Source organism: Opisthocomus hoazin, chromosome 3 (genome assembly GCF_030867145.1).
Source record: "Opisthocomus hoazin isolate bOpiHoa1 chromosome 3, bOpiHoa1.hap1, whole genome shotgun sequence".
Taxonomy (NCBI): domain Eukaryota; kingdom Metazoa; phylum Chordata; class Aves; order Opisthocomiformes; family Opisthocomidae; genus Opisthocomus; species Opisthocomus hoazin.
Genome location: NC_134416.1, coordinates 81,231,503 through 81,258,638, shown reverse-complemented (window position 1 = coordinate 81,258,638; position 27,136 = coordinate 81,231,503). Strand labels below are relative to the sequence as shown.

Genomic DNA, 27,136 nt, shown 5'->3' with positions numbered 1-27,136 from the left:
GCCAATTTTAATGTTTTGGTTTCGGCTGCTGCCGGCAACAAAAGCGCCACGCGGCCGCCCCTCCCCCCACCGGCGTGCGGAGGAGAATGAAAAAAAAAAGAAACAGGCAGAAACTGGTGGGTCGGGATAAGGGCAGTTTAACAGAACAGCAAACAGAGGGAAAGAGGAACAACAACAATACAGATAAGGAGAAAACACGACAAAAACAGACCTGCTCTCTCTCGGACCGCACCGGCGCTGCACGCTCCCGAGCCGCGAGTGAGTTCCCGCCGCGCCGCCCCCCCCACCGGAACCCAGCGTGACGTCACATGGTATGAAATACCCGGCTCTGTTTGGCCAGGTGGAGTCAGCCCCCACCCCCCAGCTGTGCCCCTTCCTGGAGTCCGGTGAAAATTAACCCTGTCCTGGCCAAACCCAGGACAGTACCACATTAGTGCTATCAGTTTGAAATAAAGATGTGGTCTTTTGAAAAAAGTAATTCTGACTTCTGTTGGAACCTCCACTCTAGAAGCCATAATCCACCCAAATTACTATTTGCCAGTGAGCAGTCCAAGCAGGGGGGCTCCACGGGGGTGCTTAGCCAGGGCTTGAAGTCATTGTGGTGAAGGACATGCCCTCACAGATGTGGTGCCTTCCCCCCAGGCTACAGGCTCCATTAATAGCCTCCAACAGGGCAAGATGATGAGCCAGGGAAGGCTACCAATACTTCATTAACTCTGATTTGCAGCAATATCTGCCACCTCCTTTGGTGCCTTGGAAAGCATCCATTTTTCAGCAGCTCTGAGGCTTTGCTCCTTGCTTCAGCCACTAAAGCTGCTGGCTTGCAGGTCTTTGATGTGATTTTCTAGCCTGTTACACCCAGCAGTATCTTAGACCAGAGGAATAAGGTAGTATTCAGGAGGTAAATCTCTTCCATGGCAAAGGAATTTTTTCCCTGCTCTTTCCAGCATGTTCCACTCCTTACTTCATCTTAATGGAGCACAGAGTAAAACTGAGAGCATGCAAGTAAGATAAAAACCATGCAGCACAGTGTCCTATGGCCTTACACCCACAAATGAGAATGCATGTGCATGGAAACATAGTGTATTCCCATTACTCCTGATTCGACTGCAAACCTTGCAGATTGTGGTAGGATTTTCCCTTCCAGCTCAGGCTCCTTGATCTATATTTGTTGGACTTCTCAATACCTAAAAGAAAATTAAGCTTAGTTTTTCTCAGACTTAGGACTACAAAGAGCATGAAAACAAGACTCTAAAATCTTATTTCTAAGCACACCAGTTTTTCTCCTTATTTAGTTACAAATAGTAGCAGCCTAAGCAGCCTCACCCTGCAGGTGTGTCAGAGCCCCAGGTCTGTCTCTGACATCTTCTCCTGGATCGACCCCTCAGACTGATGTGGTAGCTCTGTCTCTTTTTGCACCTGACTGGACTTCTGGGCTCCTCCTGCAATGTCGGGGCTGTCACTGGGGCCTGTGACCCCACCCGAAGAGGGCATGGCCTCCTCCAGGTTCACCTCAGCTCCTAGCTTGGCACCCCTCCTGGAGCAGCCTCACTTATGCTCATCCCTTTCTTTTTACTGGTTTTATTGGTACCTGGACCTCTGTGATTCTCTAGTGGAGTGGTATCGGAAGAGCTCATGTACAGCAGCAGGTGTGGAAAAAACAAAATCCAGGAAGGTATACGCAACAATGATAACATTTGCTAAGAATTGCATAGAGGGTCACGTTTTTCTTTAACAGTGTTTATCTTCATATGAAAAAAAGAAATCTGCAAGATAGCTGTATGTCTGCAGTAACTTATTGGAATAGCAATCTGGTTTGGTCTGGGCAAGCCTTTGTAGTCTTATGCTACGTGGTTGGAAAACAAAAATCTAAGCAACTTTTGTGATCTTGCTTACAGATTGTCAGAGTTGGGGAGAAAAGGAATTTTCAACATGCATTTTCTCCATTTTATATCCAGTGAAGAACAACACTTTTTTGGTTCTTTATATTTTTTAGTCCACTGCATTTTAGAAGGATTAAAATAGTACGCAACATGGAGGGGAAAGATCTTTCTGTGACAGACATGCAGTAAGCTGTTGTCCAGCATGTGTATTGGTGTTGATGGAGATGTCATGCCTTCAGGCTGTCCTGAGATGGTGCAGAACAGGAGCCTGCACAGCTGGGGCTTTGCAGTTTCAGAGAGAAATTTTTAATGTGGTGACGGGTGAGTTTGAGACAAAAGTTTGCTGAGAGGCTTATGAAAATCACCAGTCTAAATGGCACAGCACATCATAGCCGAGATCTCAGATGAACTCTGAAATGGTCTTATTGTCATCCTGAGTAACTGGGTAATTTGGACAGAATTAGTGTTTGAGTTATGGCTTTAGGAAATGCCAATTTCTTTTACGTGCTCAAAGAAATGCAGTCTTTTTGCTCTTTTGCAGTGTTTTGTCATGGTCAAAACTCATGTGAATGTATATATTTAGTTTAATTACTGTCTGCTTGCAAGTATTTCTGGAAATGCACAACAAAGGGAAGACTTACCACGGATGATAATGAAATTATACATATATGCGCACACACACACCTTCTCCTAACACCCCAGTTCTAATTATGTATGTCCTCTCCTACAAAATACTGACTTCCTCCTTTTGTCATCCCTTGCTTCTCTTTATTATTCCCAGCAACTGCTGCTGTTGACTTCCTCTGCACATATGCAAGTAAGTTAATGTCATCTTCTGCTCCAGAAAGCACGCATTGAAGGCTCTTTGGGAGAGTAGCAGTGCAACAGTTACGTATTTTTGTTGGCACACTCTCTGAAAATTTGCTTATCTTGACTGTCCCTGCAGCTGATTTGGAAGTTGTTACTTATCTTTTCAGCAAGATGGTGACTTCTTCCTGCAATTTTGTGTAACTTGTGCTGAAGTGAGAAACTAGTATCTTGTGGCATTCTTATAAGGAGATAAAATGGTCCTGTATACCACTTTGAAAATATCTGTCCTAAGTTTTAAAGCATTTTATATATTTAACAAAAAGTACCTCTAATATATTAATCTGTATCATAAAACTGAGCCTGATAACTAACATCATGCTTGTTGCCATTTCCTCTGTGCTCAGCTTCAAGAGACGCCAGAGGAAGAAGGGCTGTGGCAATGATGGCAGAAGAGGGGCATGAATGGCAGCTGGCTGACATCGCTCCTGCCGTGGAAATCCCAGTAAAGCTAATGGTTCAGAAACAGCACGGCCAAACAGCGGCTGTCAGCCTGCTGGGAGGCTGGTGCTTGGGACTGTGGTGCTTATATGGGTTTTTCAGATTGCATGTACCACCTTCTCTCTGCCTTATGCCTGGTTTTTGGTCCTTCCATACCCTAAGTTTCTACACCCCGCTACTGTTTCCCAGCTCGCTCTCCAGTTTCACCATCAACTTGCTTTTCCCTGCACTTCTTCCTGGAGCTCTTCAGAGCCACCACACTCCAAGTGCTGCCACCTGTTTTCTTTAATGCTTCTAGTCTGTCTGTCTTTCCAACTCCCACTCCATGTACTCTGTGGGAGACCTTGCAGGGCAGTGGCTTGTCTCCCCAGCCCTCAAGCCCTGAGACCCTGAAGGGACAGCTGGCTGAGCTTGCCGTCCTGCTCGGGCAAGGGGCAGAGCGGAAGGACTATGCAGGATGCTGCTACTGCCTTGCATAGTACCTAGGGCAGCATGACCTGAAGCCTTTTGCGCAATGTTGTAGTTCAAAGGAAGCCTTACAGCTATCAGTGAAACTTTTTGAGTCTAAGTGATGAAGACCAGACAGCATTTTTACTCACTCAAATTGGGGGATTTCAGTTTTCCTCTTGTTTGAAAAGCTATTGCTAGACAGACGCTGCTTATCTATTAAAATTGCCACTTACCTGCTCCGAGAACTGCCCGGCTGAATGGTTTCTGGGCTGGAATTGTTCGCAAGAGATTCAGATTAACAGAAGCTTTTAACACAGGCTGAGTTGTGTGAACATTATCTGGTGTGCTTCTGCTATATATCAAATGGGTGGCTATAGCACCTAAAATTAGATGCTGAGAGGGTTCTCCTCCTCTCTATCAGCCCAAGCGTTGCAGATGCAAAGTGCAGCAGAGTCAGTGGCGGGAGTAGAGGAGAGGGAGTTACGAACTCCCCTGTCACTGTCATCTGTGCAATCTGCTGCTGGCCAGGAGGCCGGGCAGCATCAGCAACCCTGGTGCCAGACTGAGCCCAGCCACATGCTCCCATGCGAGTGAAAATGTTTTTTTTCCCCAGAGCATTATTGTTTGCAATGTTTCTAAAACAGGGAGATTTGTACATGGGGATGCAGGTCTTACGTCTAGTTTGGAGGGAAAACAATATTGGTTGAAATACTGCCTTTATGCTCCACTTCTCTGAATACTTGTGATTTTTAGCCTTGCTTTGTGAGTTTAGCTGTCAATTTAAAGTTCAGCAAGTATTTTGAAAAAAAAATCTGGAAAGTCCTGTGGAAACTGAGCTATTGTTTTTTTGAAGTTCTGACTGGATTTCTGTTTTAACCAATGTGGTGGTTATTCTGGTCAAGCACTGGCCAATTGTTCATGCTCAAGAAGCACAGTGCTAGAAAGTTTTCGGTATGTGGTCAGTCTTCCTCTTCTTTGCTAAACACCAGTGTTTCTAGCTTTCTGAAATTTCAGACAGTAGATGTGCTGGTAATACTGGAATTGGTGTGGTAGCTTTCAAAAGCAATAGCTAAAGTGCAGCTATTAATCACCCTAAAAGCCGCCCTCTGCACAACAGAAACCTGTTTTTAAAAACTTGCTTTAAAAGGAAAAAAATGTATTGTGAGTATTGTTCTGCCTTTAATCCATTGAAGTTTGAAGCAGCTTCTAGAAAGCTAGAATCCCACTGGCTGTCTGCCAAGTTGGGATCAAAATAAGCTGTGCTGAAACAATCAAGAACTTGATTGTTTTAAGATTAAATTTTCTTCTCATCCCTTAGTCTAAAGTTGCAGACAGCTCTATGGATGTCTGAACAAATGAGGACTGGGGAAGGACAGAAAGAGAAACAAGAGAATCAGAAAGCAACGGCTGGTGTTTTTTGCTTCAGTTTGTGAATCTATCTCAGTAGGTTTTTCCTTCACCACTAAGTAAGAATTGTGCTGAAAACTAGTATTCACATACAAATTTGACAGGAAAGGAATGTAACTATTATATTTTTGCAAGTGGGGCTTGTATGACAGTTAATTGTGCTTCTAATGAAAAATAGCAGGTTTTTTGATAGACAGTATTTCGCCCTAAGATAATTTGAACTTCCTATAAGATAAAACAGAATTCAACTGCCTAGTAAAAGATGAATATTCCTAGCTAAAGTTTATTCCATTGTTTATAGTGTCTTGGGAGAGTCTAAGTTATTTTGTCCTGTGTAGAAACGTTTAAATGACTGACCTCCGATTTCACCTTGAAAGTATTACTAGAAAATCGTTGTACTGTTGAGTAGCCACCAGATGGTAGTATGATAGAGGTTATAGAGAAAATATGCACCGGGGGTTTAACTGTAAGCTAAAATCAGGGGAAAGCCAGCAACGATAAGAAGATACTATTTTTGTAGTTTGTTGCATGTATTTGAAAAAACAAGGTGTCATATACAAAATACAAACTGTATAGGTTTTCTTCACAACTGACACTTATGTGTGAGTCAGCATAAGGCAAAAATGTGTAGCCAGACACACCATTCTTCTCACTTTTCAAGTAGAAGAGTACCTTGAGGAGGACATCATCTGGAATCAGCATATGTTTATTAGTATGGATGCTTTTTTATTAAGGTCGTGAAATTGTTATCACAGTTCTGTTGCTTTAGCTACTTAACTAAAGAGCAAACACCAGATTTCTTCAGGGCCCAGAAAGAGGGACTTAACCTATATTTCATCATCTGGTGACATTGACCAACTTACCTGTTCTGATTGCAGCATGTTGCCTTAGATGCAATAGGAAAGTCTGAATTTCAGGGTACAGGGCATGAAAGAACCATCACTTGAACTCATGACAAACCATGAGAGAAAAGCTGAGTGTGTTCAGAAACATCAAAGACTTCTTTGGACCTGTCTGCCTCTGGCCTCTGCCAGAATTGGGTTACTGGCATAGGTGGGCTGCTCCAGCTCACCAAATTTTCCTTGCCCTCTTTCCTGAGGTTTTGAGACTCAGTGCTGCAACTTGTACACTAATGAACTGAACTAAATATAAGTTATGTAAAGTGTAATAGTGTAAAAAAAAAAATTAAGAATATTCCTGTGAGTATATAGACACTTTCCAGCTATTTGCTTTCAGTTTGTGATCACCTCTCCTGCCCCATTTCTTTCTGCAAAAAAGTACTTCAGGCATCCAGAGTGGTCCAGAGAGCTTCACAGAACTTCATCTAGACTTCATGAAAGAGATAGAAGAACTTGCAAGGGGATTTATTGAGACCACAGAGAAAACTATGGCTTTAGAAAAGATGTGGGAGGAAAACTCAAAGTTCTCAGGTAAGCTGTAATGTTTCTAATAATTAATTCATTTCTCTATCAGGTAGAGATAACCATCAAACAAAAGAACAGTCTTATCTTAAAATGAACAAACTAAAATTTTAGCTGATTTGAAAAAATCCACTTTTATGATTGCTATTATTGTGGCCATCACAAAATTATCAGAAAAAGTTGGCCTTCTAAACCTGTGACCTTGTTTTACTAGTTGACAGTTAACAAAATATTGTGAGGGGAAAGGTTTAAAGGTAAGGATTAATAATCTGAGTACATGGTTACTTGGTCTAACATGCATTCAAAATTAATTTATCAGGATTTAAGTTTTTCTCCCCAGATTTTTCTGTTGTGCTAGAGAGTATAGGAAAGGAAAACCTCAGTAGCTCTCACCTGGTGACCCTGCTGGCAAACAAGTCCATCTCACACTAAAACGGTGAGACTGGAAACACCAAGTTCTGATACTCCTGCTCTGTTGCTACTGATACTATGCAGCCTTGCTGCTGTAGCAGGCGGACATTTAAGACCTACTACTACCCTGCCCTTCTGGCTGAATTTGCAAGCAAAAAGATTTAGAGGAAACAGCCATTTTCATGCCTGGCTGTCTGGGAGCTAGCACGTTCATCTAGTGTTGATGCGATGATTTTGCCTTACTGGAAAGTGTATGGTAAGCAATTTCTTTTAAACTGTTTTTGTGATAATAGTATAGTATTGCAAAGCACAGAAAATCAAATGGATCATTATCTTTCTAAGGTATTAGTTGTTTCACATGCCTTTTTTCCTGTAGGAATGCTCTTTGTGTACTACTTGCTATTGCTTATAAAATTGATTCTTCTGAAGTTAATAATGCCTCTCTGTAAAGAAAAATATTTGATTTTACAGGGCTTCGTAACATCAACGCTGTTATTACTGTAAGTATTTTTACAGTCCATTTCTAAATTACATTTCTGCATTTTGAGGCATCTTTATTATAATGGTTAGAAATTTGCATGCTGTCATATTTTAGTAAACTATCTTTAAAAAACACTAGTATGCTGTTGAAGGAAAAAATGATGTCTTGTAAATTTGATAGAGGTCCAGTGGTTTCTAAGATTACTGTTTTAAACTAGTCTAGGTTGTTAGTAGCTAAAATTCACAGCTATCTGAAGGTTTGTTGTTCATTAGGAGAAATCTAAAAATGAATCTCCCAGACCTTATGTAGTTGTATAAAATCATATTACAAAATGTCTTGCAAGGAACTCGTGTACTTATTTACAAAGAAAACTAAACAAAAAAAAACCCGAAACAAAAAAAAACAACCCAAAACTTATAAAAGTACTGCAGTGAGATTGAAATGAGGATTGTGCTTGGATGAGATTACTTTGAATTCAGATTTGTGATCCAGTAATCATGACAAGCAGACTTAAGTGAGGGTGAAGGAAGACATGTTTGCAAGATGCAGCGTAATTCCTTTTAGAATCAATTTGGTAATTTTTGTGGAATGAGTTCGGTCTTTGTGCTGTCCCTATTACATTAATTTTTCACCCTTGCAATCGCTAAAAAAAGAGGAAGGCTGAACAGGCACAGTAGTAGATCTCCATTACTGTCAATTTTGTACCTTTCACAGCTCACCAGTTTCACTTTAAAAATATTTCAAAATGCTTTTTTTCCATATGTGATTGATTGTAACTGCTACTTCATGAAACATAGATTTCCAATTTATAACTTGAAATTAGATGGCATTTTTATACTAACATTTTTAAATTGCTCATTAGGTACTTCAGTGAAATAAACTGTATCAATATGAAATTTAACTTCTGGAATGGAATATAAAATATAAAGAATGTATTTATCAACATTAAGAAAATATTTAGTTGAAATAGACTATTATTATTAGTAACAGAGTCTGTATACACAATCTTCTTTTTGCGTAAGTGATGCTTATGTTACCATGACCCAAAAGAGCACTAGAGACATTAAAAGAAACAAAGACTGCATAATAAACAACTATGATAGATCCTATATTTTGTATAGGTGTCTCATAGTGTAGTCCTATAAAAGAAGTGGTTTTACCCCAGTCTATATTTAAAGAGCCATTCATTATTATTTGACACCCCTACACAACCCCCAAGGAGCTGTGAGACAAGGGTGGCATGTCCCTGACCGTCCCCTGGTCTTTATATCCTAGACTTAGAAATTTAATGCAGGGCTAAAGAGCTCCTTATGTTTGAGATCTCAGAGATGATCCTTCTCTTTGGCAGTTACACTTCCTGGCAGAAAGAGATGGCTTAGCTATTTTCCCCACACAAGCTCAAAGCTAGACCTATGTTTCCACTTGAGAAAAGAAACAAAATTTAAATAATTTAAAATTCAAGAGGGCAGGGGTAGGGGAAGTAAGATACCTGCTATTTTTTTTTCCATTGATGGAAGTGTTGCATATAAATGTTTTCTTTGCATAAAGATGGATTCGAATGAAGTGGAGGAAGTGATTTCTACAGCAGAAAACCTGTACAAACAGCCATATTTCTGGAACCTTCTGCATTCACTCCCTCATCTTGAATGGAACATCTTTTATACAGAAGATGGGTTAGCTGCCCTAGCACAGTTTCTAGAAGTTATTCAAAAGTAAGTACTTCTGCATGCTTGCAGGTGCTGTTTTAATCTTACCTGCAATTCTTGTTCTCTCTGGCTATTTAATAAAGTGAATATCCTTATTGGTGTAAAGAGACTGAAATCTTCTTCCATTTACCAGATCCTGATTTTATAGAGGTGTGATACGAGTTTTCAGCTATTCTGATTCCTGCATAACTGTATTTTTCATCTCTGTCCAGCTCAGCAGAGATTCCCCAGGATTCTCCAAGAAGTAGCTTCATCTTACCAACGGTTGAAATTAGCCTGTCACACAACATGGCTTTGAACCTCGTAATGTTCTTTGGGACTCTTTGAAAGACAGAATATTTACATATGAATATAAGCAAATTGTAGTTAGGATTCTAATCAACTTAATAGGTGCGTAGCACTTGGTCAATATTGGGGAAAATTGCTCCATTTTGTTTCTCAAGCCTCTTGCTATCAAAATAGTTTTGGCTGTTCTTACGTAAGAAATGAAGCAGCAAGAAAACCCCACAGGAACTATATTCTGAATATGAAAGTTTTCTACCTCAGGCAAAGGACAGCTGGATTCAGAGGAAGACCTGGTATCAAAAGCACAGACTAAGACAAGTATCTACAGGAATTTTCAGTAAAATAAGGGAATTGTTAGGAAAAAGTAAAAAATGTATTTGCCAGAGTAGGTAGTTGGTTGTAATAGGTGGATAGGTGATTGTCATTGAAGTAAATTAATGTATTTATAAGGCTAGAGGAGGCCACTGCACCTGATAGTCTATGCAAGACTGGCCGTGAACTTTAGCAGCCTTACCCCATGTGGAAGCAGGGGCCCAAAGACTTTGAATGGGAAATTACTGTGCTGATTTTGTCACCCTTTACCATCCCACTGTTTTCTTTCCTAATAAAAAAAATATGACAGATATAATGGCATAATTTTTTTTTTTTGAACTGGGAAAACGTCTTTTTTGATTACAATGTGGACTGCAGCTGTTGGGGCTGGATTCCCCCCATCCCCTTTATGCATAAGTCATTTGTAACCTTATTCCAGCTTGTTCTCTGACCTATTAACATGCAAAGCTGTATTAGTTGTGCTTGTAGTGATTATATCACAAAAGCAGAAACCTTTTCTGAAAGGTTTGCACACTCTGAGTCTGAGTGTTCCTGAGGTAAGAGAGGAATTTGATTGAAAGTAGATGATTATTGTCTCCTTCAGCAGCAGCAAGGCTGCACTGGCTGCTGTGCTGGGTCAAGTTATTCTGTTAATATAATCTCAGCAGCGATTTCTCTACCCTGAGCCTATAGCACAGACAGAGCGAGAAGGGGACAAAAGCAGAGGATGTTCATGGTTATGGTGTTTGCCTTCCCATGTAACTGTTCTGCAGGCCGACACCCCGCTTTCCAGGAAGTGGCTGGGCATCTGCCTGTTGATGGGAAGTAGTGAATAAACGCCTTGTTTTGCTTTGCTTGCATTGCACAACTTTTGCTTCATCTATGTGGTGGCTTAACCCCAGCCAGCAATTAAACCCCATACAGCCATTCAATCACTCCTCCCTGGTGGGACAGAGGAGAGAACCAGCAGGGTAAGAGTGAGAAAACTCGTGGTGTGAGATAAAGACAGTTTAACAGGTAAAGCAAAAGCTGATTACACAAGCAAAGCAAACCACAGTATTCGTTCACTACTTGCCATCAGCAGGCAGGTGTTCAGCCATCTCCAGGAAAGCAGGGCTCCATCATGCGTAATGGTTACTCAGGCAGACAAATGCTGTCACTCCAAATGTCGTCCCCCCCCCTTCCGGCTTCTCCCTGCTTTATATGCTGAGCATGACATCATATGGTATGGAACATCCCTTTGGTCTGTTGGGGTCAGCTGCTGCATCTGTGTCCCCTCCCAGCCTACTTGCTGGTGGGGTGACGTGAGGAGCAGAAAAGGCTTTGACTCTATGCAAGCACTGCTCAGCAATAACTAAAACATCCTTGTATTATCAACACTGTTTTCAGCACAAATCCAAAAATAGCCCCATACTAGCTACTATGAGGAAAACTAACTCTATCCCAACCAGAACAACATATTAAATTGTCTTTATTTTGATCCATGAGTCTTCTCACTTTCCTTCTATTTTCTTCCTGTCCCAGGGGAGCAGGGAGTGAATGAGCAGCTGTGTAGGTGCTTGGCTGGCAGTTGGGGGTCAATGCACAAGTGGTTAGTAGGAGGAGACTCAGATGTTTACAGTTGAGTTTTGGTTGTTTTTAAGACTTTGGTGCCCTTCAATGGCCAAATTTGCCATAATTACTGCAATTTGGAAAGCAAACTACAAAAACCAATGTTCACTTCTTTACTAGCTTCACATTACTAACACATTTCTAAAGGTCCTAGCTCAGGCAGATTTCAGTCATCAGAAAGGATCCTAAATTTATAATGTCTCCCACTTCCTGGGCTCTACTGTCTTGGCTGTGTCTCTCAAGAGGTACGGGTAACCTGCCTAGTGGGTGAGGAAAAGGCTGTGAATGTTGTCTACCTGGACTTTAGTAAGGTCTATGACACTGTTCCCCACAGCATCCTCATGGAGGAACTAGCTGCTCGTGGTTTGGATAGGTGTACTCTTCACTGGATAAAGAACTAGCTGAATGGCTGAGCGCAGAGAGTGGTGGTGAATGGAGTTAAATCGAGCTGGCGACCAGACATGAGTGGTGTTCCCCAGGGTTCAGTTTTGGGTCCAGTCTTTTTTAATATCTTTATCAATGATCTGGATGAGGGGATTGAGTGCTCCCTCAGTAAGTTTGCAGATGACACCAATTTGGGCAGGAGTGTTGATCTGCTCAAGGGTAGGAAGGCTCTGCAGAGAGATCTGGACAGGCTCAATTGATGGGCCGAGGCCAGGTTTATGAGGTTCAACAAGGCCAAATGCCAGGTCCTGCACTTAGGTCATAACAACTCCATGCATAGGGGTTGTTATGATCATGCAGGTAAAGGACCTGGGGGTGCTGGTCGACAGCCGGCTGAACAGGAGCCAGCAGGGTGCCCAGGTGGCCAAGAAGACCAACAGCATCCTGGCTTGTATCAGGAATAGTGTGGCCAGCAGGAGCAGGGAGGTGATCGTGCCCCTGTACTAAGCACTTGGTGAGGCCGCACCTCAAATACTGTGTTCAGTTTTGGTCCCCTCACTTCAAGCAAGACATTGAGGGGCTGGAGCCTGTCCAGAGAAGGGCAACGAAGCTGGTGAGGGGTTTAGAGAACAAGTCTTATGAGGAGGGGCTGAGGGAACTGGGCCTGTTTAGTCTGGAGAAGAGGAGGCTGAGGGGGGACCTTCTTGCTCTCTGCAACTATCTGAAAGGAGGGTGTAGGGATGTGGGTGTTGATCGCTTCTCCCAAAAAACCCACGAGAGGATGAGAAGAAATAACCTCAAGTTGTGTCGGGGGAGATTTAGATTGGATATTTGGAAAATTTATTTACTGAAAGAGTGGTCAGGCATTGGACCAGGCTGCCCAGGGAAGTGGTGGAGTCCCCATCCCTGGAGGTGTTTAAAAAACGTGTAGATGTGGCACTTGGGGACATGGTTTAGTAAGTGTGGTGGTATTGGGTTGACGGTTGGACTGGATGATCTTAGAGGTCTTTTACAACCTATGATTTTATGATTACTAGAAACTTTTCACACCTACATGTAGAAGGTAAATAGTATTGGGTTTTTTTAATGTATTTTTTTTTCTCCTTTTACATGTGTTGGAAACTTCTGATCCACTCTAACAAAACTGAATTCTTATTTTCCTAATAACAAATAAATACTCTACAGGAAATAACTGGTAAACCTGATGTAAACTTGAAGTAGTAAATTACAGCTACATTAAAAAAGAAGTTTGTTTTACAGCTAAAGTGACGGACTGGGACTTGTAAGAAATTCAGGAGATAGATATGTTTTTATCAATGCGTTCTCTAATGTGCTTTGTTTAATTTCTTGTGAGAATAAATGTTCTGTTGTTTTAAAGTCCCTTTTTTCTCTGCAAATTGGGTGGAAGTAAAATAGAAGTATTCTGTGTCCACCCTGCCTTGTTGAGAGGAGAACTGTGAGAACTCATGTCATGGATTTGCTCTCACTTTTACTCTCGTTTTTAACTCTTTTTCTCTCTTTTCTTTCTTTTTTTTTTTTTTTTTTTGTTTAAGAGGATACTGGTCCTCTTAGGAGACATTTCTGTAATGAAAATTGAGTGAAACTCTAACTGTTAAATATCAACTTGTTTTTTTTAATGAAAAGTATGATTGACAAAACATCAGTTTTTCAACAATAAAGAAAATGTTTTAATATTGAATTGCTTGAAGTACATCTTTTCCACCAAGCTCTTCTAATTTTTCTGAGTTTATAGAGACCTTCATTTTTGTTTTATTTTTCACTTTCAGTACATTAGTGTCATTGAAGGATTTAGCTATGATGCCATTGGGCAAAAGTTTCTATGAAGTGGTAAAAACAGCACTGAATTTGACTGTTGCATCAGTACAGGATAGGCGCTTAGAAGGTAAGGAGTTTGCCTCAGATTTCTTTTTTTAATTCACTACGAGCATGCTGGCAGTATGGAATATCAGTAACTGTCTGAACTTCTGCTTAATTCCTAACATAAAATGTCTAAGAATTGAACCATATTGTTGTAGTGCTAACCCATTTCTTTATTGATCTGTTTTTTAAATACTAATAACTACATTTCATCACGTTCTGGCAACTATTTGATGAACAATGCGTGTTGGTCTAATATATTGTGTTTAGAATGATCTTCCAGGGGTGAATTTTGGAGATACTAAATTGCTGCAAAGTGTTATTTCTTCCATTTGATAGAGGGATAGCCTCTTGTTTTGGATATGCATGTTAAGCATTATGACTATTTTACTTTAAGCTTCATTCTTCTGTTATCATAAATTCTTAGCTGAAGGGCTACATTTCCCCATTTGCTGCTTGAGTATGGGAGATGAGTTTAACTCGAAAAGGTAGGCTTGCCTCAGGACAACTCCTCAGGAAAAGGTCAGGAACAAGTTTCATTGGCAAACTGTTGGATAACACACAATTAAATTCTAAGTGCAGCTATCCGCTCTTCAGGCTAAGAATTATAGGTGGTCTAACTCCCACTTCAGCTGTCAAAACGGAGACTGAAGTGGTACAAAGGTGATAAGCTTGCACAGAGGGTGAGCTTGAATTCCCTGGGTCTTCTGGTGTTCTCCCTCTTAGCAATGATTCATATCCAGCCCATACACACACATTTGCATGACTACGTGCAGAATTAGATGCACAATTCAGAATGGCACCCTGCTGGAGCTGCTCGTGATCACTGTGCATCTGACCGTTATCCTATCAGCTGTTGGAATACCACCAAATTAACTGACCTTACCATACCACATAGCTAATGCAGTCATGGATTTTACCCTAGTGAAATTTGTGTTCAGGTGCACACTTTTTATTTTTTTTCCAACAAGCTGGAAATGTGGTGCTTGGATCTCATCAACTATGAATCATCATGAAACAACATGAAAAAAAAAAGCAGGAATGATGTAAACAGAATGTTTTGGTCTTTCAGGTTTGCAGTCTAATCTTTCTCTTGGGGATGTTTTGTGGAATCTGCATGCTGTGAGAGCAGAACTTGAATCCAGGTTTGGTTTTGATGATCTTCGTGTCGAGAAGCTGCCAAGTTATACAGCACAATTAACAAAGGTAAATCACTTGAGAATTTCAGTGTGCCTCCCTTTCATCTCTGTTTTTATTCCTACCCTGGAGGGATTTTTCATGTCTTACAGAAGCTATAGTCATAGACTCATTAAGCATCTACAAGACTGCTAAATATCCTGCCTTCATTGCCATCAAACTAAATGTATTTAGCTTCAGCTGAAATTTCTGCACTTGAAGATGTTAATAGGTGTAGCTGTGTACATTAATGAAATTATTCTTCTCTGAAATCACCACTGGTTACGACAAAGTCCTGAGTTTATCAGCCAATCCTGCAGAGAATTCTGGGATTTGCTCCACTAAGCTTTTAAACTAGATTCTAGATTTCAAACTGCCTGGATTTATTTGGCTGGTAGCATTTTTCATCCAGTTTGCTGGACAAAGAATACCTGTTTGTTCTGTGTGTAAATGAAGGCACAGCAAGAGTTCTTTCTTCTCAGTTGTGCAGTCCTGGTATGAATATGCTTGACTGATGAGTTGTCTCAGTAGGGCTATTCAGATATACTGGCAAAACATCAAATTTTGAAGAAAATCTCTTTTCTCAGGTGGGACTTTCTAACCTTTCTTGTAGACCGAAGTGGTCTGTTGTGATGGTCTGGTTTGAACTGCAGAAAACTTGAAACATCTTTTGAATTTCTACTAAAGTCCACAGTTTTTGAATAGAAGATGCTGGTATTTATCTGAAATGCTCTTTGCCAGGTACAGTCTAGAGTTGTACTCCAGAAGAACTCATTATAAAAATACCTGATTTACACAAAGGGATAAATTATGAAAAAGCTTGACTGCTGAACAGCCTTTTAATGAAATATCAGTGATGGCCAGTTTGATCAAATGAACTGAATTTGACTGCAGCCAGTTAGCTATTGTAGGCTGTGTAATTCCAGGCAATTCACTTGCTAGCTGTTTATACACTAAACTACTATCTTGATATTGTGTGCTTGTATTAGGGCATTGAAGATCCTCAAAAAGTATGAAGAAAATAAAAAAGGAAGCCTGGACGATGTCTGTTCTGAGTACTTCAATTCTGCATGTAATGCCGCAGCTGGTTTGGTGTCAAAACATCTTAAAAATTTTAATGAAATGTCCAGTCACAGTTGAAAGGTTTAGGATGTATAAAGTATCTCAAAGACATTAGTAGGGAGAATTAAAATGTGCTTAATTATTTTTGTATGCTTGAATAAAATTTATATGACTGGGAAAAATAAATCAACACAGAATTTGGAAGTAAGGCGGTGAGGAAAAAATTCTGGCCTTTTGGCCACACTGCTGAAACCTGCCATCTTCAGTTTAAAGCTAGTTTGCTGTATGTAATCATTGGTTGAGAGGTACCATTGTACTGAATGCTTTTTGCGTCAGTAGTTTTTATACTTGTGAAGTTGCTTTGATACAGTTATTCTAGGGTAGGTGTACAGTGTCATTGTCAAGTTAGTTCAGCATCAGCCTGCAAATGGCTGTAGAAGTAGCAACACTGGTGCAGCTACACAGTGAAAATTCCTTTCTATACACATATCACCATTCTGCCTGATCTATGAGAACCCTGACAGGGCCACTGGTATTTTATACCGCACTCTGCATGCATGTGGAGTACTTTGAAGTACATGCCCCAGAATATGAAGCTGGATTAAATGGGCTTTGTTCTCACTGCAGGAGGCTATGTGATATTCTTTTTTCACCAGATAAGTGAGTTCATAACAGAGATAACAGCAGCTCTTTTGAGATGCTCATCAATTTCTTATGTGCCTGCCAGATTCCCACAGGAGAGACACTGGAGCAGTTTGTGTGCTCGGCTCTGTCCAGTGTGCCAGAAGATGAAGCAAACAAAGAGAATAATGAAGAGGGCTGTATTTCTGCATTGCACGAGGCCAAACTGTATTTTGTTCATGCTGTCACCAAGCTTAGACTCCATGTGCAGGTACACTTTAATAAGTTAATCGATTAAATTCCTAATTTTTGCATGTAGGCTGTCAACAGTAACTCAGTTAAAAGACCTGAGTTAGCTATTAAATGTTATTGTCATGAACATTTTTCATCTTGCTAACAAGACAAAGTAATGCTTATAAAGAGTCGTTACAGTGGAATTATAATCTATCACAATGTATCCACTTAAACAGATTTTCTCATTAATTCAAATACAGGTTTGAAATCTAATAGGGAGTATATTGAAATATAGTGCACTGCAGAGGCCTGACAGAAGGAAAACCCATTTACTGTCCCACCTGAGACTGAATTTTGGGCAAAACTGAAAGCAGACTACAGGCCACCACTGATATAGTATATGACTTATTTATTTTTAATTCCCCTCCACTATCCCTGGCGCTGAAGCATGTTGAAGGGAATGAGAGTAAATCTCCAGTATGTAATTTTAAAATTCTGCTCTGGCAGAACACCTTGGCATATAGTCTCTATGATGACATCTGTGTAGTTGTGTGGAGAAAAGGGTAAACCATTCAGATGTTTCCTGAGAAGAACACTTACCTAGGTGCCTTAACTCTGGTGTTTGTTTTTCCAAAGAAATATGTTTTTTTTCCATTAAAAAATATCAGCTATGTATCAAGCTGCTCTGGAAATGTTTGCAATAACATCTACAGAAAACATATAGAGCTTCTCATGTGTTTCCTCAAAAATGTAGTCTTTGATTTCTCTTGATAAAGGTTTCACTGATGTTTGGTGACTTGAAGTAATAATTTAATGTGATTGCTGGATTTAATGTACTAATTCCCATTGTAGCCATAGGAAAATCCAGTAATAATTTCAGCCGTGACTTTAAAACTCTTTGCAAGGGCTGACATTCTTATAATGGCAGCTTGAAGTACTGTAAATTGCTGGCCATTGAGAATACCCTTGGTGAACAGGACATCGCTATTCTATTCATCTAGTAAAAATTTGTTATAACCCCTTGGCATTAAAGAAACATAATGGTGGAGGAAAGGGGAGCGGTCAGTAGGTTTGACCAGGCCTTGCTATGCCTTATTCTAGGCTACACAATGGGAGCATGCAGGCTCCTTCTCCATCTTTGTCTAATGGGACCCCAGAAATCTTGCTTTCCATCACGTTGGTAGTGCAGGCAGAAGTCCTGCAGGGGAAAGCAAGCCTGAGTAATTGATTGTGGAGGTCTACTTTTGGTTGTGTTCAGTCTCAGGCCATCTTTTTACCATTCCTGGGTCACTGGGCATGGACAGCACATCATAAATATTGGTTCTCTATAAGAGGTAGCGTGTTATACTGCATACTTGCAGTTCAGTCCAAACTGTATTGAAAATCAGTCTTTGTGAGGCAGTCATTTCAGACTCTAGATACACTTGTAGGGGGAAATTTTGATATCATTGTTAATTGTGGGGTTTTTTTGTTAAAGATGTGCAAATTATGTTTATTGTCTAAATAATAAAGCTTTGATTCTCTAACAAAGTGCATTCTGTTTTGCATTCAATCTGCTAGGTATTTGAGCAATGGTTCAGCAGCAGCAGGCTCTCTCAGAAACTCCTTTTGGAACCTGAAAGAATCATAGCTGATTTAGCATGTCAGTTTCTAGATGACAGGGAAGCAAGGAAACTTTTGTCAGAGATAAATACTCTGATCCAGGAATTGAATGAGAAATCAGAACCCTACTTTTCAGAAGGATATGCTGCAGCTCATGATCTGTAAGTCATACTTATGATTTTGTAACTTGTCGTATAAAGTTCAGATCAACTTGAATATTTATTTTCACATTACATTTAATTTATTTCTGTTTTTTGTCTGTTTTGTGTTTGTATTTTTTAGTTTGTACTTCAAAACCTTGTATACAGTCAAATAATTGTGCTGATGCATACACATTCTGAAAAATAAAGTAAATCTGTGATTCAGAGTATAGCTACTTACAGGTTCAGCAGAGGACCCAAGTACATGATCAGGACTCGTCGGAATCAGCAGTTGTGTATAATTAAGCATTTTAAACTAGGACCTGAATTCTTTATCTTGTTCTGCAAACAAAGTCTAATTCCCACAAATAGTTGCTGTGACTCAGTAATGCTTCTCACAGATGTATGCTATAGAATCAATCTACTTATGTACAGTAAGTTCAGTGCATCTGGAATATTTTGGATTTTTATTACAGGAGTCATACTCATGTTAATTTATGCAGGGGATCTTGGAACAGAAGCCTACTATGGAGAACAGAAATACAATGTAATGTTATGTGTCTATATATAAATGTAGTGTCCAATCTTATCTAGGGCATTCTGAGGCTAAGATTTCTTTTAATGTTTTTGAACTTTTCTTAGAGTTTTAAGTTCCCCGTTCGGCTCATCACTTAATGCAAATGTAAGCAGTTTATGTGAAGTGATGGCTATATATTCCGTACTCTTTCAGAATTACGTATTTTGTTGAAGCTGTGCAAATCTTCCTGTACAGTAGAGTTATTCTTTTAGCAGTTGGTCACTAATCTAGTAGAAATCTATTTTGTTGCAACTTTGGAAATGCCTTCAATTCCCATTTCAGGACAAGTGCAAGTACAAACTTCTAAAGATTAACTGTGCTTTAATTTCAGGTATTCTGATTCACAGTATGTGTTTTAATAATTATCAAGACAATAGTTCTGGATGATTTATATAAAATAAAGTGATTTTACTGTTTATCTATATATATAAAAAAGGACTTGTTATGAATAATCTTGAAAGGTTCTACACAGGACTTAAAAGTTGTAGACACAGGGTGTTAATGTTTGTCAGATTTGGCAACGCCTCATGAAATGTCTATGGTAGCGTGCAGGAACTGATAATTCTCTCTGTCTAACTACACATTGGATGACCTGCATCACTTCTGCGAGTGACAATGTTGGCCTCATCTTGGCCTTGCTTGTAATAGCTCTACTTATTCGTATTAAAAACTGTCCATCAGGTGAGGTATGATCCATGTTATACAAATCAACATCTGAGGATAAATCTGAAAGATACAAAGTGCTCTCATGCAGCACACCCCCAAGTGGCAAGTGATCAGGTAATGTCTTTGGTTTTGGATTTGTTGCTTTTTTAACAAACTCTTAAAATGGACACAGGCCTCTTTCTATTTCCAAACAAATCTGTTTGAGAAGAGACACAAAAAAATGAAAAAAGTATTTCTTAAGTGGATGAACTGATACACGTTTACGAACATGCATATAACTCATGCATTTAAGGTAACAATCACTGGTAGAACAACCTCTACCTCCTTTTCCCACCTTTGAGTGTTCAGAGCATATTTTTTTAGTACAGTAAGTAGCCTGGTAGAAAATGAACTCTTTCATGAGAAACTTATGGTTTATTTTTTTCTTTTCCCTGCAAAGGTGAGTGTGTGTAAATCTTCCCTAACATTAATGGTTTTGACCTTCAGGTAATTTAGTCTGAAAAGAAGTAGACTTGTCCATGAAAACAAGTTGTGTTTCTCACCTGGGAGACTGCTCAGCTAATGCTGAAAGTCAGAGGGGTTCTTTTGTTTTATTTTTGCTGTTGTTTCCTTAGTTTGCTAAGGTTTTTGTCAAATCTGTGATCTACTGTTGAGAGACACTGGAGTCAAATTGTTCAATAATTTAGTAGTACGTTTTGGCATTTCTTTCTTTTATAAAAAAGAAAACTGCTATTCTGCTGCTGTTGTAAGAAACTATAGAGTAAATGGTATAGTGACTGCACAACAAAAAAAATTCCATAATTTTTCAGCAACTTTACCTCTTTGTTTGTAGTACACAGTGTTTCTGTGCTCTACCTCGTTTGACTGCAGAATCCTGCACCTGGAGGGAATGCAGTCTATACTTCAGAGTGTACCTCGGTGGCCTGTTACGAAGAGATTGCTTCTGGTAGATGGAGTTATGAGGAATGTAATAGCACATTATTTATACTTCACTGAAGGTAAAGCTGCGTGGTGGTTACTCGTTACTAGCACTTAAATGACTTCCACAGAATCACATGGGAAATGGGTAACATTCTACTTCTAATAAAGCATTTAGGCTCTGTAATACATGCCACAATTATTTACAGCAGTTTTTGAGTTCCTAGAATTTTGTTTTCCTTAGTGATGATAGAACACAACATAATACCTCTTTTCACTACTTGTGTCAGGAACAAACAGTTTCCTTAGGCATCTTATACAAAGTTCTATGCTGCTGTGGCTGCTGTTAAAAGTTCTAACTCAAGAAAAAGAGCCTGCTTAATAAAAATAAAAATTATCAATGCCTGAGAAATTTCGGACACCATCAGCCATGTGTATATGTGAAAAAGAAGTCTTGGGTTTAGGTTTAGATGCAGCTTGATTTTCTGACTGGTCATTGCAAGTGAGGCAAGACATTGGTTGGACATAAGGATTTTCTGATTCCTTTAAGTAAGGATTTGATTGAGGTCTGTGAAGCACAGAGGCAGCTTGCTTCTTTCTCTGGGGGCTATCTTTTTGGACACAAAGCTAGGCTGATGGTGAAGGCAGTGGAAGATGCCATTCCAAGAAGAGAGGGGACTGTATTGAGGAACTCGGGGCAAGTGGAGGTGTGTTTTACAAGAAGTTGGGGAACTGGATCTGTCTTCAGTAGTTTGAATAAGATGAACTAACTCCCATGAAGTTCTTGTAAATAAGTCTGTTCAGCAATCATGACTTTCAGATTTGGAATATATTTATAATATTAAATGGTGTGCTAGGACTCAGATTGCATGGTGTTCAGCATCCTGACACCCAGGAGCTGGTTGGCAATAGAATCATATAAGGTCCACACAGATATGGATGTAAAAAAAAAAAAAAGGGAAAAAAGAACAAGATATCTTTGTGATATTCTCCACCTTTTAGTGGAGACCTGAAATACTGTAATATGTCTATATATTGGAAGAAGAGTTGTATTACTAAATTGTTACTGGGTATGTGCAAAACAATTTGATCCTTAATAGTCTTAAATTACTTGATAATTGCATATGACTTCAGAGTAAAGAATAAACAATTGACAGTACAAATTTTGTCCAAGATGCCACTGAAATTATGCAATTTTGTCCTTGATTTCTAGCTGAGATGTCTTCAGATTACAAATAAAAACCTCTTGTTTGAAGATCACTGTTGGAAATTAACACGGACTCTGATACAAGTTTTGTGTATTTTGGTACTGTGCATTATTACTAGGAGTAAAGGTTGTGCAGGTCCCATTACAGTATCAGTGATCACAGCAAAGCCCACTTTCCTTGGGTTATGTTGTGTGACACGTGTATGCTTCTTGCCTCCAATGGCGTTATAGCTGATTTCTCTGGGTATTTAGCGAGCAGTTCTCTTGTTGATACACAAAAGAATGTTACAAGCCAATATACCCTTTAGCTGTATTGTCTAACTAAACTGAACTGTAAAGTCTGTTTTAGCCTCTAAAAATGAACAAGGACCAAGTCCATAGCAGGGAGCAGATGTCATGAGAAAACAAGTACTCTTTCAACATAAATTTCTGAAGGCACACTTTTAGGACTTTTAATATTAAAAGGTTGCTGATTGTTTATCTTCTCCATTGATAAGTTCATTGGACCAAAAAGTGTCACTTTTGTCTTGTGTGTTTTGTTTCATAGCACATGGTCTCATGGAATCAATACTGCTAATTGTATTACTGAATCCGGATTTACTTGTACACCCAAACCTGCAAGACACTGCGAACTTCAGGATACTTTTTGTAGTCTCCTTTTTAGGATGGGTTGACTTGAAGTGTGCTAGCCAACTTTGCCTCTATACTGTCTATCAATATACCTTCCTTCATGATGGTGGAGTTATACTGATTTACTACAGCTGGGCATTTGCCTTGTCAACTTATGCGGTAAAATGCTAGCCTCTATCCACATGAAGGAGTACAGAGGAAGAGGGGCAAGTGGGAGAAGCCAAATGATACCCTGTCCTGGATCTTCCAAGGCCAGGTTGCCTTACAGGCTGAGGAGACTACTGCTTAGGGGTATGGGACTTATTACAGGAAGCAGGGAAAGAACGTTTTGGGATTGCACAAGACTTAGTATGGGAGGTGTGGAAGAGGAACCAAAGGCAGGGAGAGGAAGTGATCTCGGTGGTTTGGGGAGGAACAAGTATGGGAAAATAGAAATAGGGTTACAAAAGGGGCTGCTCGCATATAGACAGGCTGCTTGGTCAATTTGCTTGCCTGGCCATGCCCCACACCTGACCATTGCAAGCTGTCCTGCCTTCTCATTAAACACCATTCCTGACTTTTCCTGGGTAAGGACTCTATTCTGTGTGCAAGTGTGTGTATGGGGGTCTGCGTGCAGCAACTGAGGTTGGAACAGGGGACATATAGGGGCCCATAGAAACAACTGGAAGGACTGGAGTGAGTGAAATCAAGTGCCAGCAAATGGGGTGGGACCTGTATGTCCATGCTGCCAGAAACTAGAGTGAGGGTGGCCATATTAGTGTGTGGTCTCTAGTAAATATCAGGCTGGACTAGGTGGCCTGGGAGATGGGAGTGTGTGCACTTCTTTGCCAGTGAGGAGGGGTCAGCTATGGAAGGAACCAGGAAGTCCAGGCCAACACCAGAGAGACCATGATGTCTGGGGGTTGCCTGAGAGACCTGTTTGTGTAGCTCTTGTGTGGCAGCTGGGGAGAGCTGAGGGACCAGGACCTACTGGTTTGGATGACTGCTGCTAGATGGACTAAGCGTTCAAAAGCAGTTATTGCAGGGATCCACTCTGTGTGTGAGCAAGCACATCTGTACCAGAAGCTGGCACAGGGCTGCAGCCTTGAGGGCTTGTATGCCCAAGTGCCAGCAAATGGGGAGGGATCCAGGGGCAGCTGCTGGGCAGACTGGGCATCTGAGCTCAGCTGCTGAGGGGATATCTACGCTGTGTACATAAATATATGTACTTATTCCCTCTAACAGACTTTCATCCCGACCAACCAGGGAGGTGAATGGGATTGGTGTTTTGTGTGTGCGAGTGCTGCGTGTGTTCGTCTGTGTGGCTGGCCATGTGCATGTGCCTACCTGCCCAGCCTTGCTGCCGCTTGGACCTGGGGGGCACAGAGCTATGGCAGCCTCACCTCTGCAGGGCTGCTGGATTGGGCAACTCCCTAACATGACCTGGTCAAGTTTCTGTGGTTGCCTTTTATTTGAGAAGGGCGAGATTAATTTTGCTTGGGAGCTTAAGGAATTAGACCACCTTTCCATATTTCAGGAGAATTTACTGGCTAAATCAACAGTTACTTATGGAAAGAGCCCAAGTTTATTTACAGCATTCATAGTTAGAAGCCTATGCAGGACCTCATTTTGCTCTCCTAAAAGTCATGAAATCTCACTGAAGTCATTGCAGCTACTCTGATATAGTTGTGAAAGGGGATAGGGTCGTGCTCTTGCTGGTGTGAGAAGACTGGTCTCTTCTTTCTGCCTTGTGCTGAGCCTTTTTCAGTGGCAGTGCAGGCAGAGAGCAGTCTTTGCTTCTCACAAGTGCAAAGTGCAACTGTGTACATATTTTGTGCAAAATGTTGGAGTGCTTTGGGCAGGAAACCAAAGTGGAACCTTTATGCCTCTGTACCTGCTGTATTTTAAAACCGTATCATGCATAGTTTTTTTTCCCAGAAGGATGCTTCCTACTGTACTGTCCCTGAATTAGTCTGTAGGTTAAATATGTCTTACAGAAGCTTTACATAGTCTGGAAAAACGGGTTCACTTTGCCCAAAGAGATGGAATCATTCATCTAGACATCAGAAAGCTCTTTGTGGAGCTAAAACAGGTATGTTATTATTTAATGTTTGTATATTAGTTTGCATAAACCTGAGGAGGCTTATTTTGGGGAATAGAAAGTACTTGCTAAACAGAGTATTTAACTTTTTATTCAGCAGCATTTTGGTCCATCTTTACTTTATCCTTTTTTATCTTTTTGATATTTCACTCAGAATTAATATGGAGCGTGAATTAAATCTGTTCCTTCACCCTGAGTTCATTTTTGAAGTGACAGTATATTCTTTAAATTTTAGCTGTTGATGAGCAATGCTTCCTATACGTGCAATGAAGTGCTTACAATGCTTGAGAAGACCCTGAGACTTCCACAGGGCTCAGATGACATTGACATTTTAGCAATATATATGTGCCCTGGCAATGGTTCAGAGGTGGCCTTCAAGCTAAGTAACCAGGTCCAGTCACTAAAGGAATCTGTAAGTACTTCTGAAACCTTTTCATGTTTAAAGCTTGCAGTGCTTTATATATGTTACTATTACGAAATGAAATAAATTAGCAGAGATTGTAACTTACTACTTAGTGTTTGCTGCTAATAAGTGGATGAGTAATTGAATATTTAAACTGATTAAAATGTGCTTGGGGACAAGGCACAAGTGGTCCTGTGGAGTCTCTTGGGTAGATGAGACATTTTAGACATGTGGCTTCCAGAAAAGCTGTGGCTTCCAGAAAAAAAATGAGAAAGTTGACAGACTGCTGATTTAATCTGTCTTATGTTGTATTTCAGTATCATCAATATTACAAATCTAAGAAGCAGGGCCAAGGTCTCAGGTGAGTGTCTCATTTACTGGTTTCAAATATTGCTTTCTTTACTGTGAAAGGTCCTGCTTCTGCAGCAAGTAACTCAAGGACAACAGAGCGTGCCAGATTCAATAATGGATGACCATTTCGGATGGCAAGAAACAGAAGAGCAGCTAACCAAAAATTATGCTTATTACTGTGAAATTAAGCAATTGCTGAGCACAGAGGCACCATCTGAGGAGGATGTCCGTTTCAGGTCTTGTCAGGAACAGCTGCTTTTCTCACTGTATGTATGCTGTATGCCTTCTAGTACTTAAAGATCTTGACTGGTACCAGCCTGGAGGAAAGTATTATAACCAGTAACTGAATAGATAAAAAGGCTAAAACCCTGGTTTTTGCTTTTGTTTACCACCAGTATTAACAATTTTCTCTGAGCACAAACAGGAGGGTAGAGGATGATTTTTCATTAGTAGTAGCAGTATTTAGGGGGGGTAGGGATGAAAATAGGCTGAGGATAGGCAGCTATCTAGGATTCCAAAAGCCTGTTCTCCCTTTTTGTCTTCTCACATCCAAGGATTTTCCGCCACTTCTCAGACTGCTTTCTGGTACGTACCTTGCTGGTACTGTGCTGCTCAGGATATTTGGAAACTTGGATCTGAAAGACTTCTAGGAGATGCAGGAAAACATTAAAGAAAGGGTAGTTAGAAAGGGGACTAGGAGGAATATTGCAGCCTCAGATTGCTTTCTGAACACATCTTGTGGTCACCGTTCCTCTATTTTGGCAGAAAAGACATTAATCTTTTTGTTAATTGTCATTTGCAATGACCTAGTAACTCTATTGATTTCAAGCTTTAATGATGTTAAATCAGAGTATATTAGAGACAAAGCCCTATATCAATAAAGTGCTTTAAAATAGGATAGGATTTTATTATTCTAGTTTAGCAATGTAAAGCATGAGCATAATGCATTTAAGTTGAAGTTGCATTTATACTGGATAGGTGTCCTAGGTCACAAATGTAAACATGTATAGAACACAACTATCTGTATTACTTATGCATGTGAGAAACTTGAAAAAAGAGTTTGCTATTGAAGCAGTAAAACTATTAGCTCTAAGAATTAGCTTCAAGAATCTGTCAGAAATTCCACAGACTGCATTGGCAGCAGGGATTATATTAATAACATCTTGGATGTTAGAAAATTTATGTAATTTTTCCTGTCCCTTTTGCTGTTAGTCAATGGCTGATTGCCTTCTGTCCCTCGGTGTTTATCAATGACTATGAAATCACCAGGAGGACTAGTTTTACATTCCTGAGCATCAAAAACACTTCTAAAGCTAAAAGGCCCCTGGGAATAGAGGCCTGTGTTGAAGTAACATTGAAGCCCAAGAAAAGCTGTGCACTATTTTTATGCAAGGTGTTTTGTTGTTGGTTTTTTTGATTGATTTTTTTTTTTTCCAGGGACAAAACAATGATTTTTTTTTTTTTTAATGTGAAGGTCTATTTCAGGACAAGAGGAAGCATCTCTCGATAATTGTTTTCAGTTCAAAATGCTATTTTTTGAACCAGAGCATTTTGTTGAAGGTTTCTTAAAAGGCTTTTTAGATTTATATTTTGTCTGCTCACAAATCTGTATAGTAGTCTAGTTCTGCTTAGACTGATGTAATAGCTATGTCACTGATTTCTTCAGCAAAGGACTCTGCTTTTAGCCTGTCTGCCTCAGTTCTGCCTTAGGTCAATAGGACTGTCTGTATGCAGAAAGTAGCAATAGAATTTAGTTAGAGATTTACAGAGAAATGGCATGTGTTCACAAGGTAATTTGACTTTGGAAGAAACCACTGTTTTAATCATGGTAGCCTTGTTTTATGTGTCGTTTCAGAATTAATAATACACTTCAAGATATTTTGTTTGAGGGAAACCTGTACTGGAAGGATTTAACAGCTTTTGTCAGTTGGA

General features: G+C 40.0%; 1 protein-coding gene across 1 annotated transcript in view; it reads left to right on the top strand.

Annotated features, from left to right (window-relative positions):
• ABCA13 (ATP binding cassette subfamily A member 13) overlaps positions 1-27,136 on the top strand; it is a 228,576-nt gene that overhangs the window by 18,681 nt on the left and 182,759 nt on the right. The window contains 7 exon segments of the mRNA XM_075415298.1: positions 6,343-6,478; positions 7,352-7,380; positions 8,910-9,073; positions 13,447-13,562; positions 14,610-14,743; positions 16,503-16,667; positions 18,191-18,393. Of these exon segments, the coding sequence (XP_075271413.1) occupies positions 6,343-6,478; positions 7,352-7,380; positions 8,910-9,073; positions 13,447-13,562; positions 14,610-14,743; positions 16,503-16,667; positions 18,191-18,393 (947 nt within the window).